Source organism: Anastrepha ludens, chromosome 5, assembly GCF_028408465.1.
Source record: "Anastrepha ludens isolate Willacy chromosome 5, idAnaLude1.1, whole genome shotgun sequence".
In the NCBI taxonomy this organism is placed as follows: Eukaryota; Metazoa; Arthropoda; class Insecta; order Diptera; family Tephritidae; genus Anastrepha; species Anastrepha ludens.
Genome location: NC_071501.1, coordinates 15,268,250 through 15,283,845, shown reverse-complemented (window position 1 = coordinate 15,283,845; position 15,596 = coordinate 15,268,250). Strand labels below are relative to the sequence as shown.

General features: G+C 42.6%; 1 protein-coding gene across 1 annotated transcript in view; it reads left to right on the top strand.

Annotated features, from left to right (window-relative positions):
* Positions 1-14,841, top strand: part of LOC128863600 (protein dissatisfaction) — a 79,291-nt gene extending 64,450 nt beyond the window's left edge. The window contains exons 4-6 of the mRNA XM_054102834.1: positions 12,724-13,204; positions 13,352-14,063; positions 14,359-14,841. Coding sequence (XP_053958809.1) covers positions 12,724-13,204; positions 13,352-14,063; positions 14,359-14,841 — 1,676 coding nt within the window. The remainder of the gene's footprint in view (positions 1-12,723; positions 13,205-13,351; positions 14,064-14,358) is intronic.
* Positions 14,842-15,596: the final 755 nt, after the last annotated feature.

The following is a 15,596-nucleotide window of genomic DNA, read 5'->3' as shown; positions in this document are numbered from 1 at the left end:
GAAGGCAAATTGCCGAAGCAAATATGGCAAATGACTGACTGTCTAAGTAACTGATGGAATTTTCGAAGAAATGCAACAAAGCGTAAATTTCCTAAGACTAAAGCAAAGTGTCACGAAGTGTAGAAGAAAATGATTTTGCTGTAGACGACTTGAGCGTTGCCAAAAGTATTTACTTGTGTTTAAAAAGAGAAATCATATTGTCCTTGGAAGACGACTCGGACGGTCGACTGACTACAAGACGTTCAGTAATGTCAAATGACAGTGTTGTAGTTGTAGTTGTAGTTGCTTGGTTAAAATACAAGTACTTTTATTGCTGTAATTCTTGTTTTTGCTTTTATTTTTGTCGAATGTTAAAATGCCAGAATGTCCTTTACTTAACACTAAGTAAGTTTTGCTTGTTTACACATCCTGCGTCCACCTCGACTTGCTTGCGTGCGTTGGTGTGTGCCTAATTTACTTCTCAACTGTGCTGCGAAAGTCTGCTACAAGAAATGTAAATAATTGCCAAAAGTGTTGTTATGTACTCTGTGCATACATTTAGGCGCTTAAGCCTTTGGACGCGGTAGAGCACAGCTACTACAATTTGAGTTAGGGAAATGTTCTTCAAGGCACTTCACACCAATTTCGACTAGGCAACTATGTATGAAACGTAGTATATGGAGAAGGGACTGAAATTACGAAAGACGGAGATGGCAAGCGCGTTGTTGTTGTTTGTCTTGTTTCCGCCATGTTTTGTGGCTTCACCACGGCTTTTGTGGCTACTTGGGTGGTTTTTTGTTGTGGCATTATTCGAGATTTGGGGCAACACTTTTATGCATCATTTTTGTCTTCCATTCGCAGCAAAATTAAGCGCTGCCGTATTTTGGTCGCAAAAGCAATGCATTTATTAAAAAGTGAACACTTTTACAAAAACTTTGTGATGAGTTAAGAAAGTTTGGCAAATTTGACTTTAACATTTTGCCGATAAAATTGCGTGCATATTTGGGAGAGAGAACAATTTATTCGCGATAAATTTGCCAGGTGCAGTCCCACTAGCTTTTGGGGATTTTACTCGTAGATAGTCACCAGATGCATGCATCTTCTAATCAAAGGGGAATAACGAATACTTAACTCGTAGTTTCTTCATCACGGCACGACTGAGGCTTTGTTAACCTTAGAAGTCACCTCGAGCGCCTCCGATCTATCCTTGGCCAGGAGAATTTTACGACCTTGCAAGTAGGCGTTCTTTCACAGAGTTCAACTCATAAACTAAATCCTAAACTTCTAATTTCGCTGTGAACCATTTGTCTTACTAGATCATTCACCCAGCAGTTTCCCGCAATGACCATTCCTTGAGACCATTCACTCAAATAAGCCTCATACCACAGAATTGGATGCGGTCGAAAGAGAAGAAAGGAATTCCCCATTCATTTTGAGCGCACTATCATTGAGCTTAAGACTCAAATTGCCGCTTGGCTGTCAGAGTAGATGTTTACTTGGGTTGGGAAGTTGTTACACAAGTCAGCAGCCAGCCAACAGCTTTTTTTTTTTGCTTTTTTTTGCGACAACCTCCGCCCGGTACCATCTCCAAATGTGGCACTTCGCTTGCTGCTTTTTTAGAAAGAATACAAGAATACAATACAAAGAATTCCTCACTCGGACCGCACCAAGAATGATAGATTTGACCAATAATGATGAAAGAGAAAATTTCACGGATATGTGAGGGGAACTTCGGCTGCCACGTCGGGGATTCAGCAGCCTAACTCTGCACGATCAGTCGTTGTTCAGATAGCAGTGAATGAAGGCTGCGTTAATTTTTTTCATATATCACCAACACAATTTAAGTTTTTTCGTATACAAATGTCTTCGTGATCCCAGTCACGTCAGCCATTCTGCTGATTCTGTCAAACTCGCTGAGAGCCAAGTAATGGTATGTTGTTAGCCATATCTTCTCTATTCTTTTCACCATGGGACCATCACCTCGGTGATGAACTCAAAGTTTCTGGGGATACTGACATGCTCAGCCTCTTAGTCTGATCGCGGCAAATGCAGCGGTAGTTTTGCCTCCTTATCCATGAGTACTACACTTAGTGTTTTCAATTTCAAGCGTGAGAAACCGACCCGTTTTAGCAACCGAAGAATAACAAACTGCCTCATATTCAGCAGAGTAGCCCAGGGTAAACTTCAACATATCAATAAAAGCATAACGCCATGTAAAGACTTAGATGAGAAAGTAGGTGCTTTCGAAGTTTCGTTGACGAAAGGATTTCAAGCTTCATGTCCTGTCACGTATGGTAAAACCAGTTACTCCACCTAGTGGAATGAAAATTTAAGTCAACTGAGGAGAATGACAATAGACATCTTCAACATCTGCTACATATACAAGTACTTTAAAACCTACAAAAATTGTCTGTGGGAATACAAGAAAGCAATCAGAGGAACTCAAACAGATGCTTGGAAAGATTTCTGTAGCTCCATTGAATCAACCAAATGTACGGTTAGATTAGGCAAGCGTTTATCCAAAAAGCTCTGGTGTCCTTCTTTCTTCAGAAAAGACAACAGGGAGTTGACAAAACCTCTGCCGATACATTAGACTAGCCCATGAACACACACTTCCCAGGTACAACAAACTGTATTGAGAACAATGTTAACAGTGCTCAATCGTCCAACTTGTCCACGAATACAATCAACCACATTGTATTCCCTGATAGAATTCTATGTGCGCTGAAAAGCTTCCAAGCATACAAAGTGTGAGCTCCGGTTTCGGCAGGATAAGACTTTGCGCACACAAGTTTTGTAACAGGAGATAATCGTATAATCAGCCGCTTTGGTGATGTCAGTTGGCATCCACGGAGCAAAGTTTTGAGATCCTCAGACTTTTTTGGTGGAGTGCTCGGTACTATTTTGAAAACCCTTTGGCCCCAGTACAGTATACAGAATGTTATTTAGACTGCTCGCCATTCAATTTCGAAACTTGTACCTATGGTTACCGGTCACTGGACGATCAGCACATGCACGGAAAAGCTAGGGTTACCATGTAACCCTCATTGCAGAAGCTGTGGTGACCTTTCAGAGAAGGAGACTGTTGAAGACTTTCTCTGTAAATGTCCGGATTCGGCAGCCAGACGACTAAGGTCACTGGGTGCTCCTTTCTTCGACAGCCTGGGGAAGTGCGCCAACCTAAATCCCATCAATCTTCTCCATTATATCAAGGGCTCTAGCTGGCTGTTGATACCTGCCTGTTGGAGGTCTCATAATGGTATCAAAACGGCGCTTTAGTGCTACTTGAGGATTGCCAGACTGGCACTTCAACCATTTCACCTACTTACCTCGGTGCTATGCGGATTCTCTAGAAATGATTCAGAAATTTAAACACAATCTGCTGAAACAGGCACGAGCGAGTCAGCAATGAATGAAAATTTATGCGAAAATAAGAAGAATACTTTCCAATAGAATAAAATTTCCAATTGAAGATATACCCTTTCCAACAGCGCAAAAGAAATTGAAAAATATTTACATATATTGATTTTCCCCCCAGGACCTGCTTCAAAGATTTAATTCACTTAGTAAACTCCAAACTTATTTATTGTATATTTTATTTAATATGAAAATAAGAAAAATAACAAATAACAAATGGAATCTGACGCAATCGCCTCAAGTCGAAATTTACCACGACACGACTTTTGCATTGCCCAACTTTGTTGCGGCAAAATTGCATTGCTCTCACTTTTTACTTTTATTTCTTTTTTTTCCTTTTCTTGAAGAAATTATAAAATCAAGAATTATTCACCAACACCAACAAACTCCTGAAGCTCTTTGCTGCTTACGAAATGCAGCCAACTTTCTCATTTCAACCCACTTTCCGTCGGCCAACGACAGAAGAAGCTGCCGTTTTGCAGCAGCAAAAGTACAAAAAAAAACACACCAAAAACAAATTACAACTTGCACACTCAAGCAATTCCCTCCTCCCCCTTAACAAAGTCTTAACACAAAAGTCTATTTAAGTTTCCCCAACGTAACCGCATAAATTCGTACCGCTTCAAAAAAGGCAACGCAGATGCTTCAAAATTAAGTTAAAGAAAAAAGACTTCGAAAGTGGCAAATGCTATACGATCTCGTTAAGGCTTACACTCGAAAGGGTTAAAAAGTTGCAATTCCCCATTAAAAATTATGCCAACCTCATACTTTTCGTTGGCACTTGTGGAAACTTTTTATGCCTGCACTTTGCCTTTAACTTTTCCTTTGCTTCTTCTTTTCTGGTTTTTTTTTCGTTATTTCTTCTATTTCTACCTATTTTCCAATTAGTTTTTCATCTTTCTTTTATTTTCCTTCTTCAGATTTCTTGCGTTTGTCATCGAATTGCCTAAAGTCTTAGCAATCAAGGCGTCGCGCGGTCTCACCGCATAGCTTCTTCACCCACTACGCCTGGTTGCGCATAGGCATATCACAACGCTCATCGGTGGCGTGAAAATTTTATGAGCTCGCCACTTTAGCGTAATTGAAAAATTTGATCTTCCAAAAGGCTTTGAGGCTTTTCAAAAAGTTATTGCTGCGTTTTTTTGCTTTATCGTTTTTTTGCTCATTTCGCTTTTTTCTGGTATTGCGTGAGGGTGTTAGGAAATGATGGCTGTGAGCAAAAAGGGGAAGGTCAGAAAAAAAAAAAGCAACACATTAATTTAAGGTTTCGTATTCAGGATCATTGAATATTTATTCTTTTGTTCGGTTTTAAAATCATAAAGTTTACATCTGCAAATTTCGCGTTGAGCTTGAGACTAAATATGTACATAGCTGCTTCAGAGCCATTTTTTTTTTCTTGTTCACTCGTCTCGGGAGCACGGGGTCTCGACAAGACTCATCCATCATACTCGGTTCTGTGCTGCTATTTTTGCACCGTCCCATGAGATGTCGGTATCTGCTAGTTCGCGCAACATCGACCTTATCCAAGTGTTTTTTGGTCGTCCGCGACCTCTGCTGCTTTGCGGGTTCCAATCCAGTGTTATTCTCGTGATGCTATCTAGTGACCTGTGTGACCTATCCATCGCCACTTTCTGCATTTGATTTGCTTAAGGATGGGTTCCTCGTTCGTTAATCTCCTCAGTGCGTCTTTACTGATGGGGTTTGGGCAGAATATTCTGCAATTGATACGGAGGCATTTGTTGATGAAAGATTGTAGCCTCTGTGTGATGGTGTTGGAGACCAGCCATGTTTCGTCTCCGTACAACAAGATGGACTTCACGCACGAGCCGAATATTCGTAGTTTAGTGCGCCTGAAGATTTGCGAACTCCCCCATACTGTATGCATTCACCCAAATGCCGCCCTTGTTTTGTTTAACCTGCAGTTGACATCTTCAGAGCCACACAGTATCAACATTTTTTAATAATCACTGATAGATAAAAATTATACAAAAATAGAAATTTTTGCTTTGTTTGGAAAATTGTTATTTAAATTGCTTTTAACAGCAGCTTCTGTTTCCTCAAAGAACCACAGAATGTCACAATCTGGTTCAATTAAATTAACTCCTGCTTACACTATCAGTTTTCAGCAAGACAGAAACAACTCAAAAACCATTGAAAAGTCCTTAGCGGAAAGTATGGACAGGGTGAACTTGCCTCGGAATTAATTCTTTTAAAATCGAAGTTTTCCTTTTCACGAGGCAACATAAAATAGAAAGTTTCAGAACAACATCACTTAATGGTATAAACCTAAGGCTGTTGAAAGAGGTGAAATTTCTGGGAATAGTTTTTATTTATTTATTTAATTTTTGTAGCTAAATTTTAACAGACTAAGGACAAACGATTAATTAAAATTAAAGAAAAAATTAAGTTTGAAACTGGCAAAAATATTATGGTATTCGAGTCTGTGAACGAAAAATAATTGTTAAGCAACCAGAACATCTAGGGAAACATACATGAAATGTCATGCCTATCTCTTAAACGTAATTGGAGTAGAACATAGAAGCTGGGACTATCAGATTACTCATTTCCATATGTAGGGCATAAATCCGGATTGCTCCGGTAACTCGTCATGGGAACGTGGGGAGCTTTAATAGTTCTTAAATATGATAGCATTGCAATCTTCATAGATACTTCAAAAGTAGACACTGAAACAAAATCTGACGCTTTTTCTCAACAACTCGCTTAAAAGCAGTTTTCCAGCATCCAGACTACCGCACCTTTTTCAAGTAATTCAGGATTTACGTATTTGATAAAGCGATAAAATTGGCAAGCATATGTGCATACATACCTCCCTCTTTCAAAATTCAACTTCTTTGTAGGCAGTCAGGAGGCTGTCAAAGCTCCAGTCAAGGCTGCAATTAAGGCTTTCGGTCTGTAGTGACTAACTCGAAATTTGTTCAGGAACCTTTTATAAAGAACAACGTCAATCTGTACTAAAAGCCAGAACAAAATGATATTTTAGGGAAATAAGGAAGCATGTGAGTACGGGCGGAAAGACTCTAAGGCAGGACTTATGGAATCGAGTCCATGCATACAAGAACTGGGCTTTCTGTTTTTGCAAGTTGAGGGGAAGGCAAAAACAGATACACAAGGCCTAAACTGAAAATGCTACTGTCTCTGTCTTCAAATGTTACCAAATAAGGAACTTTCAAGATTACCGGGAAATTTTGAAAGATTATAAGAAAGCCATTAGAGATGCGAAGCGCAACTCTTGGAAAGAGTACTGCAAATCCATCGAATCCGTAAAAGACTCGGCCAGACTCAGCAGGATCCTATCCAAGGACCACTCCTGTAAAACTCTTGTCAAAAGAGAGAACGGGGAGTGGGCTGAATCTGCAGGCGAATTCTTAAAAATCCTTATTGATGCCCACTTCCCGGAAAACTCTATTGCTCCAGTCTGTAACGAAGACGCGACCCGGCAGGAGGGGTTACCTGCGATGTCCCTGACACCAGTCCTGTCCGTCAACAGAATAAACTGGGCAATCGAGAGTTTTTCCCCTTTCAAATCTCCAGGCATCGATGGTATCATGCCAGTAATGCTTCAGAAGACTAAAACCGTGGTGGTTCCCGTTCTTCAAACGATCTTCTCGGCGTGTATCTCGCTGAACCACTTTCCTGCTAGCTGGAAGAAAACCAAAGTGGTCTTCAGTCCTAAGGCAGGAAGGAGGGGCCACGTCCTGGCCAAGGACTTCAGACCTTTAAGTCTTACCTCCTTTATTCTCAAGGTGTTTGAAAGAGTGATCGACTGTCACATCCGAGAGCACTGTGAAACCACATTTTCTCCAGCCCAACATGCTTACCTGAAAGGGAAATCTACCGAGTCAGCCTTACATGAGGTAGTAGGGACTGTAGAGAAATCTCTGGAGAGAAAACAATTCACTTTGGCGGACACCCTAGACTAGAGGGTGCCTTTAATAATATTACGGCGGAGTCAATTGTCACGGCCCTAAATAGGCTAGGGGTGGAAAGACCTATCTACCTCTGGATCTCGTCCCTGCTTGATGGGAGGGAAATAAATGCGGTGACAGGAGGGGCTAGAATCACCAGATTCGTACATAGGGGCACACCGCAGGGCGGCGTCCTCTAGCCTCTCCTTTGGCTAGCTGTAGATGAAGCCTTACTTCGCTTAAACAGGGGTGGGGTAAAGGTGGTAGCATATGCCGATGACTTGGTCCTTAAGGTCTCAGGTCCCTTCCCATCAGTATTGGCTGAAATTTTGGAAGGTGCACTGGCTACACTCAGCAGATGGGCCGCCAGTTGCGGTCTCAGAGTCAACTCTGACAAAACGGAGTTGATGCTATTCACCAGAAAATATAAGCCTCCACCTTTTATGCTTCCTAGACTTAACAACCAGTGTCTTACACTTTCATCGGAAGTCAAGTATCTTGGAGTAATACTTGACCCCAAGCTCCACTGGAAGCTGCACATAGAAAATCGAATTAAGAAGGCCAATATAGCCTTCTACGCCTGTAACTCTATGTTCGGCAAAAAATGGGGTCTCAAGCCACGTGTCGTACTTTGGATGTACAACTTAGTGGTTCTGCCAATTTTGACATACGGTTGCCTAGTTTGGTGGGTAGGTCTTCAGAAGGGCTACAACACCACTAAACTAGAGAGAGTGCAGAGAACTGCATGTGAGGCCATCACTGGTGCTTGTAGGGCATGACCCACCGCTGCGCTCAACGTTATTCTCCACTTAATTCCTGTGGATCTGCAGGTTAAATACATTGCTGCTCAGAGTGCTATTAGGCTGAAGGAGTTTGGCCTTTGGAAACAACTTCCTGTAGGACATAGCAACATCTTGAAGCAGTTCTCCCCTTCCCTTTCTGATATTCGCCCCGACCTCTCCATCTGCAAACTGTGCTTTGAGGGTTGTGCTAGGGCTATCTTTCCGAGCAGGCAAAACTGGAAAGAGGGGAGAGTTTGTGCGGATATATATGCCTCTGTTTTCACTGACGGATCCAAAATGGAGTCTGGAGTGGGAGCGGGGGTCTACTCTAAATCAGCCAGCATCTCGGTCTCCTTTAAACTGCCGGAGACAAGCAGCGTCTTTCAAGCAGAGGTCTTCGTGATCCTGCAGGCATGCAAAATGCTTCGGGATCGCTGTTGGGAGGGAGACATTAAAATTTTTAGAAGATGATTACCTCAGCTAAGAAGCTTCATTCTTATCGGAAGGCATACGGAATGAGTTAGGACGCAAACAATGACTTCTGAGAAAGCCGCAGGAATGAAAAAGATTTGGCTTGAATTAATCCGGCTTAGTCCGTGTGGTATGACATTGAGTCCAAGTCCCATCCTGAGGTCTGTCGAAGCAGTCTATGGACAGCCATTTCAAATTAACCTTTGGATGACCACGAACGAAGTCGATTGGGGGCGCACTCGTAGTAAGTTTGGGAAAACTGCGTATGAAAAAGGTGGTATGACGAACTGTAAGAGCTTTTTCGTACATTCATGCCGTACGTATGGACGATGAAACCACCTTAGTGCCTACAAGACATGTACCCAGAATAGATCTTGGGGAAGTCATAGAAGCTCTCTCCAGCCAAATAGCTTCTCAAGAGCTACATTCTTGTCGGAAGACATGTGGAAAGAGTGAGGACGCACGCAACGACTTACATATGTAGAAGTTGAAGGAAATATGGATGACCACGGACGAAGACGAGGTGGCGCACTCGTAGTAAATTTCGAGAAAACTGCGTATGAAAAAGGTGGTCTGACAAACTGTAAGAGCGTTTTCGTACGTGCATGCCGTATGTATAGACGATATTGCCACGGCATCTACGCACCCAAAGCAAAGTAGCAGGAGCAAATTCTGAAGATATGTCTTCGGTAAAGAAATCAGAATCTACTCGCAAGGTTTTTGAACTCAACTCAAACCAACGAAAGGTTGTAGGTTTAGTTAAGTAGTATAATCGCATTTTTTAAATATTTAGTATCCCCTTTCACAAAGTTTCAAATGAGTTCAAGAATTTTTTCTAAATATACCTTCCCTCATTTTTAATACGCCTTTCTTTCAAGTCACACACACACTCATGCATATATTTGCACAAAAAATATCTACAAATTCGGCATTTTATCTAATCGAAAATCAAAAGCAGCACAAACAGAGGACTACATCTCACACAACACCACTTCGCAGTTAACTTCACTCACGCACTGGAAGCGGGTTTGTTTGAGTTTCACGCAACTTTTTACCAACTTTTGATTTGCCTTCCTTTTGGGCGTCTATCACTCTTTGAGTATTGGGGTTTGTTGCCTTTTTGCTGATTTGGCACGAACAGGCACACACACTTTAACATACAACATACACGCGCGCGCAAACTTTTCAAGTCAATCAAGTATCAGGCAGCCGAAAAAGCTTCCAGCGAATCGAGATGCAAATGCCGCAAAAATACTCGCACAAAATCAATTCAAGTGGATAATTGCGATAATCTGCTTTTAAGTACTTAAATAAATAAAGTTAATTTGAAGAAGATGATTTAAATTATATGTAGGCGTATATGCGGAGGTGGGTGCACATGAAAAGAAGTTGGAGAAATGAAGTGATGGTGGGGAAAAAGCGAAAGTTAACAGTTCAGTGGAAAGTGGAAAAAGTTAAAGAATTTCGGTTACAGTATGGATGAATAGTTCAAATAGAACTTAAGATTGAGAGTCATTTTCTCCTCTAACGCTCAAGTTAGCTTTAGTAACCAAGCAGATAAACTATTCCCAACTTTAAAGTGAACTTTAACCATTTTCGGTATTTCAACTTCCTGGTAGAGAGACATTTGCTAATGCCGAAACGGCACCAATACTGGTGTGAAAATCCAATGTTTTGTTCAACTATGAGGGTCATTTGGAAACTCCGAGCATCAGAAAGATGGCGCAACTGGCGCGTATTGAGGTTATGTTTAGTTAGTAGCATCTCTTGGAAGAACACACACCAAGTTTTAGCCTTATCGGTAGATTTCTTTGTGTTTGGCTTTCGTTTGGCTTTCCTCTGTTTCTGTTGCTTTTGATTTTCGCGGCAGCTCACGCTTCAGCAGTTGTGATCTTAAAATTAAGGGGAATGGGGTTTCAGCCCGTTTCAAATCTCCCCTATACTTCAAGCTTAGCTCCGTTGCATCCCTTGAACTACTCTTTTTCCCCCAATTTGTAGAAATGGCTGGCGGGGAAAAGTATTTATTCAAACGAGGAGGTGATTGCAGAAACGGATGGATATTTTTTAGACTTGGACAAATCCTATTATTCGGAAGTTATTATTATTATTATTATTATAAGGCCATTACGCACTGCGACTATTGTAAAATGCCTATTTTTGTAACCCTAGAGTTTTAGGCTTTTTAAAAATTTTAGCACAATTTTAGGTTTGTCGTTCCAAAGATGGCATGGAGATACTGCGATACCACCAAGGTGATGAAGTCTCTGTCTGCCCAACGCAGGACATTCACAAAGCACATGTTCTGAGCTTTCTATGTCCATTTCGCAAAAGCGGCAGACATTGGACTCAGATAGACCAATATTATTTAGATGATACCTCAGGCTGCAGTGACCTGTAAGATATCCTGTTGAAAGACGCAGATCTACTCTGCTTTGTGAGAGGAGCTTGTCAGATACTCCTTTGTTGGGACTTAGGAATAGTTTGGTTTGACGCTGACCGGCACAGTTTAGCCAGTGTGCAGCAAATTTCCTTTCTTCCCATTTCCTATTAATTCATTAATTCATTATTCGGAATTAATCAACAAACTAGAACAGCGCTGGACGCAGTCTATGAAGTGTACAAAGTGTAAGTGCCTAAACGGAAACTAAGTATGTCGAAAGCAAAAAAAGGTTTACTCCAAGCAATTAAGTAGTTTTTATTTTCTCATGGACTTTTCAAACGGGCATCTTACACGTTGCGATGGCCAAAGTCGGTACCAATGTAAATAATAGTTTTAGTTGGTTGGTTGGGGCCAGACTACCATTCGGTAGTTTCAAGGCTCGAGTCCCGCTGTGAGCTTGAAACACCAAATTGATAGAAAAGGTTTTTCTGATAGGGGTCGCCCCTCGGCAGGCAGTGACAAACCTTTCGATTTTATTTCTGAAAATACTCCTCGTAAACAGGGCATGTTAGCCCTCTACCTTCCACCTAAAAAGGCATTTTTGACCCGTTTTCAAAATAGCTATAATGAAAGGTCGCTAAAAAAGAAAATTATAGGATCAAAACATTCAACGAAAACCTTAAGCAGATCATTTTACGAGGGTTTGCCGAAGATGAAACGCCCATACGGGTTAAGATAGGCGCATACGAAAGCTTAGTTCGACATAGATACATTGCGAACGCTTACACTTATGAACATTGGTTAGTGTAGGTGTTGTCTGAGCGACACAGCCCAGACCCAAGATGCCATTTTGATACACCACTTGTAGAACCACTACTTTTTATTAGTCGAACCATCTCAATTTGACTATGAATCTGCTTAAGGTGGCTATTTTCCGCAATTTCCTTCAAGCTAACCATCGAGCATTCCCCCAGCATTCTATGTCGTAAAGTACCCAGACTTGGGCAGTCACACCGAGAGTAAAATACTGCTTCCTTAGATTCTTCTTGATTGCAGCTTCTACACCTATCGTTCTACGGCCACCGCGTCTTTCTGGCATGGCCTCCCAAAGGCCAGTTCCCGGTTATTGTTGACGTAATTCTGAATATGTCTGCTCGTGGCTTTTTTAACAACTCTTCAGTTCTAGATTTGTTGAAATTGGACCACACTTGTTTAGTTATTTTGGTAGGTGTTTACACGGATACCTGGTGTTTGTCCATCTGTCAACGGCCTGCTGCTGGAATAGCGGGAAAATCTCGCTTTTGCGCACACCTTGCGGGCAGTCAATTTCTACATTTTCGGACTCGTCAAAGGGTGCCCCCTGTCTTGCCAATTCATCGGCTTTCCCATTTCTTTCTATATTTTTATGCCCAGGTACCCATATGAGAGTGATTTGCGCTAAAGCATTACGCTCTTCTTTGCATTGTCTGACAGTTTTTGAATAGGTTGTGGATGACTTTAATGCTAAGATGGCTGCTTGACTATCTCTTATGAGCATTAGGGCAGATTGATTTGTAGGGAACTCAATTTTTAGATCTTCTTCACCGTGCCATATTAGCCTTATCTTAGCCTGACCTTTAATACAAATCGCACTTTAATAAACTGAATGTCTAATCTTTATCACAAATCTTTCATTTATGATACAGAAAATAATATGCGCCAACTTTTGCTTCTTCGTTTCATAAAATCTCTAACTCTACAATTCTACCTTTCCCTCCTTTCCTTCCAGCCGTTCAACATGAGCGCGGTCCACGCAAACCGAAACTGCATCCACAGTTGCATCACCATCATCCCCACCATCCGCATCATCATCATCACCACCATCACAATGGCTTGGCAGCGCATCACGCCCATCATCATCCCGGCCATCACCTACCCGTCTCGTTGGTCACCAATGTGTCGGCCTCTTTCAATTACACATCGCACATTTCCACCCACCCTGTGCAGGGTTTCCAACCACCAGCGCACCCAACTGCCTTTCATCATCCCGGACATGCGCTGGCGCAGCATAGCGCTTTGCAAAATGGCGCCGTTGCTGTGCCACCACATCCACCATTACCATTTCCACCGCACCTGCTGCCCCACATGCATCACAATCTCATCGCCGAGGCCACAAGTAAGCTGCCCAGCATGGCAGCAACAGCGGCGGCTACTACAGCCGCCACCATTGTGGGTGCGGTAAACGCCGCTGCGCATCCACCATCTACTAAGCATATGCCCTTGTCGCTTACAGCCGGCAATGGCAGCAATGTTGTACCTACTTTTGATTTGACGAATAGTGGCGGCTCCTCGGGTGCGGCTAGCGGTGGCGCTGCTAGCACCACCAGCTTAGAATTCTACGCCAAGTCCACTATGACTACACATAATTACTCTTCACCTTCGCCTACACCTTCTATACAATCCATTTCGAGTATTGGCGGACGCAGCTCGTTGGGCAGCGAGAGCCCTCGCGTGAATGTCGAAACAGAAACGCCTTCAGCTACGCCGCCACTGTCAACGAGCGCCTCACCGGTGCCATCACTTACTGACACGAATGTTACTGGTGGACCGGCATCACCGATTATCATCATTAATGGCAATAGCAATAATAATAACAGTAGCGCGGACGTGGACAACAACAACGATAACAGCATAAACAATCAGAATTGTAAGCCGAGCAGTGGCGGTAGCAGCTTGGCCGCAAGTAGCGGCACACCATCGCGTTCGTCACCACTCTCCAGCCACTCGCCAGCGGCTCAACACAGCGGCACTGGCGTCTCAACCAGCTCAAGCTCTTCAGCGGCCGCCGCGGCTAGTCAAGCTGCAGCGCTATATGCTGCACGTCAAAATGGTTTCCTCGAACTGTTACTCAGCCCGGATAAGTGTCAAGAAATCATACAGTACCAGGTGCATAATTCGTTGCTTTTTCCGGCGCTGCCACAGCAATTGATTGGTGTCGACTCACGACTTCTGTCATGGGAGATGCTGCAAGAGACCACAGCGCGTTTACTCTTCATGGCGGTGCGATGGGTTAAGTGTTTGATGCCATTCCAGACGCTCACCAAGAACGATCAACATTTATTGCTGCAGGTGAGTTGAATTGCGCAAAATTGAGTGCAGGAGGGGAGAAAATGTGGTTTATTTAGAGGCAGTAGACTTTCATAAAGATGTTTGTTTTGGAACGAGCCTGAATAATAGTTTTATAAATAATATAAAATAAATTTTTTTATAAAGAAAAATATATAATTTTTGCACAAAAAGCCCGTAACGCTATTAAATTGTACACTCATGTCTCCCACAATTTTTTTCTTTTTTAGCAAGCATCTTTTTCACAACTCTCTATAACATTTCCATCTCTTTTTCTCTCAAACGCATGCTGCCACAGGAATCTTGGAAAGAGCTTTTCCTACTCAACCTCGCTCAATGGACCATACCGCTCGATCTCACACCGATACTCGAATCACCACTCATCAAAGAGCGCGTGCTCCAAGACGATGCCACACAAATCGAGATGAAGACCATACAAGAGATACTCTGTCGTTTTCGCCAAATCGCGCCCGATGGCAGTGAGGTCGGCTGCATGAAAGCCATAGCGCTCTTTGCGCCCGAAACAGCTGGACTCTGTGATGTACAACCAGTCGAGATGCTGCAAGATCAAGCGCAATGTATACTCTCCGATCACGTGCGTCTACGCTACCCACGACAAGCGACGCGCTTCGGACGTTTACTGCTGCTATTGCCATCTTTGCGCACTATACGCGCAGCCACCATTGAGGCGCTCTTCTTCAAGGAGACAATTGGCAATGTGCCCATAGCGCGACTGCTGCGTGATATGTATTCTATGGAACCGGCGCAGGTGGACAAGTGAAGTGGAAGGCAGCGATGAACATGAAGAAAGGCAAAAGTGAATATTTGAAAAAAAAGGAGAATTAGAACTGCAAGGATATTAGTTGTAATCTAATGTAGGTTTAAGAATGTATAATACAAAAGCGAGCGCAAGCAAAGCAAATAAAAAAGTATGTAAGACTTGAGCGAAAGTGGCCGCTAAGGCACGCTAAGTATGTGAATAGGTATGTGGACATGGTTGCTGGTGCGCCTGGTAGTGCGACTGCTGCTGCTATTGAAGGTTACTGCTACTATTGCTGCTATTGGTAGTGTTGTTGTTGCAGTGTGTCAGCTTTGACGTAGTTCGTGTGTGTGCATGCGAGTTGGTGCGCAGCTGACGGATCTCACAGCGCTTTCGCATTACTGCCCATCGCGCGGCTGCTTCTTCCATGGGTGATAGTATTACATTATGACATGACATGACACACATACATACATACATACATACATACTTACATAGTTGGTACTGGCATTCAGCGCTGAGGATGATGTTGTCGTCAATGGTGTATTTTTCTAATGTGGCAGCGTCGCAGAGCCAGGAATTCTGCAATTGAGTAAATACATTGGCACGCGCAAAGGGTGGTTCATATAGTGGTTTCTTTTTAAAAATGAAAAAAAAAAAATGGACAAACATCAATTATTTTCGGTATATACTTGGATATATAATTCACGCTTACATCCTTTTGGGTTAGTTGGCCGAGCTCTTCCTCCTATTTGTTGTGTACGTCTTGTTGCTGT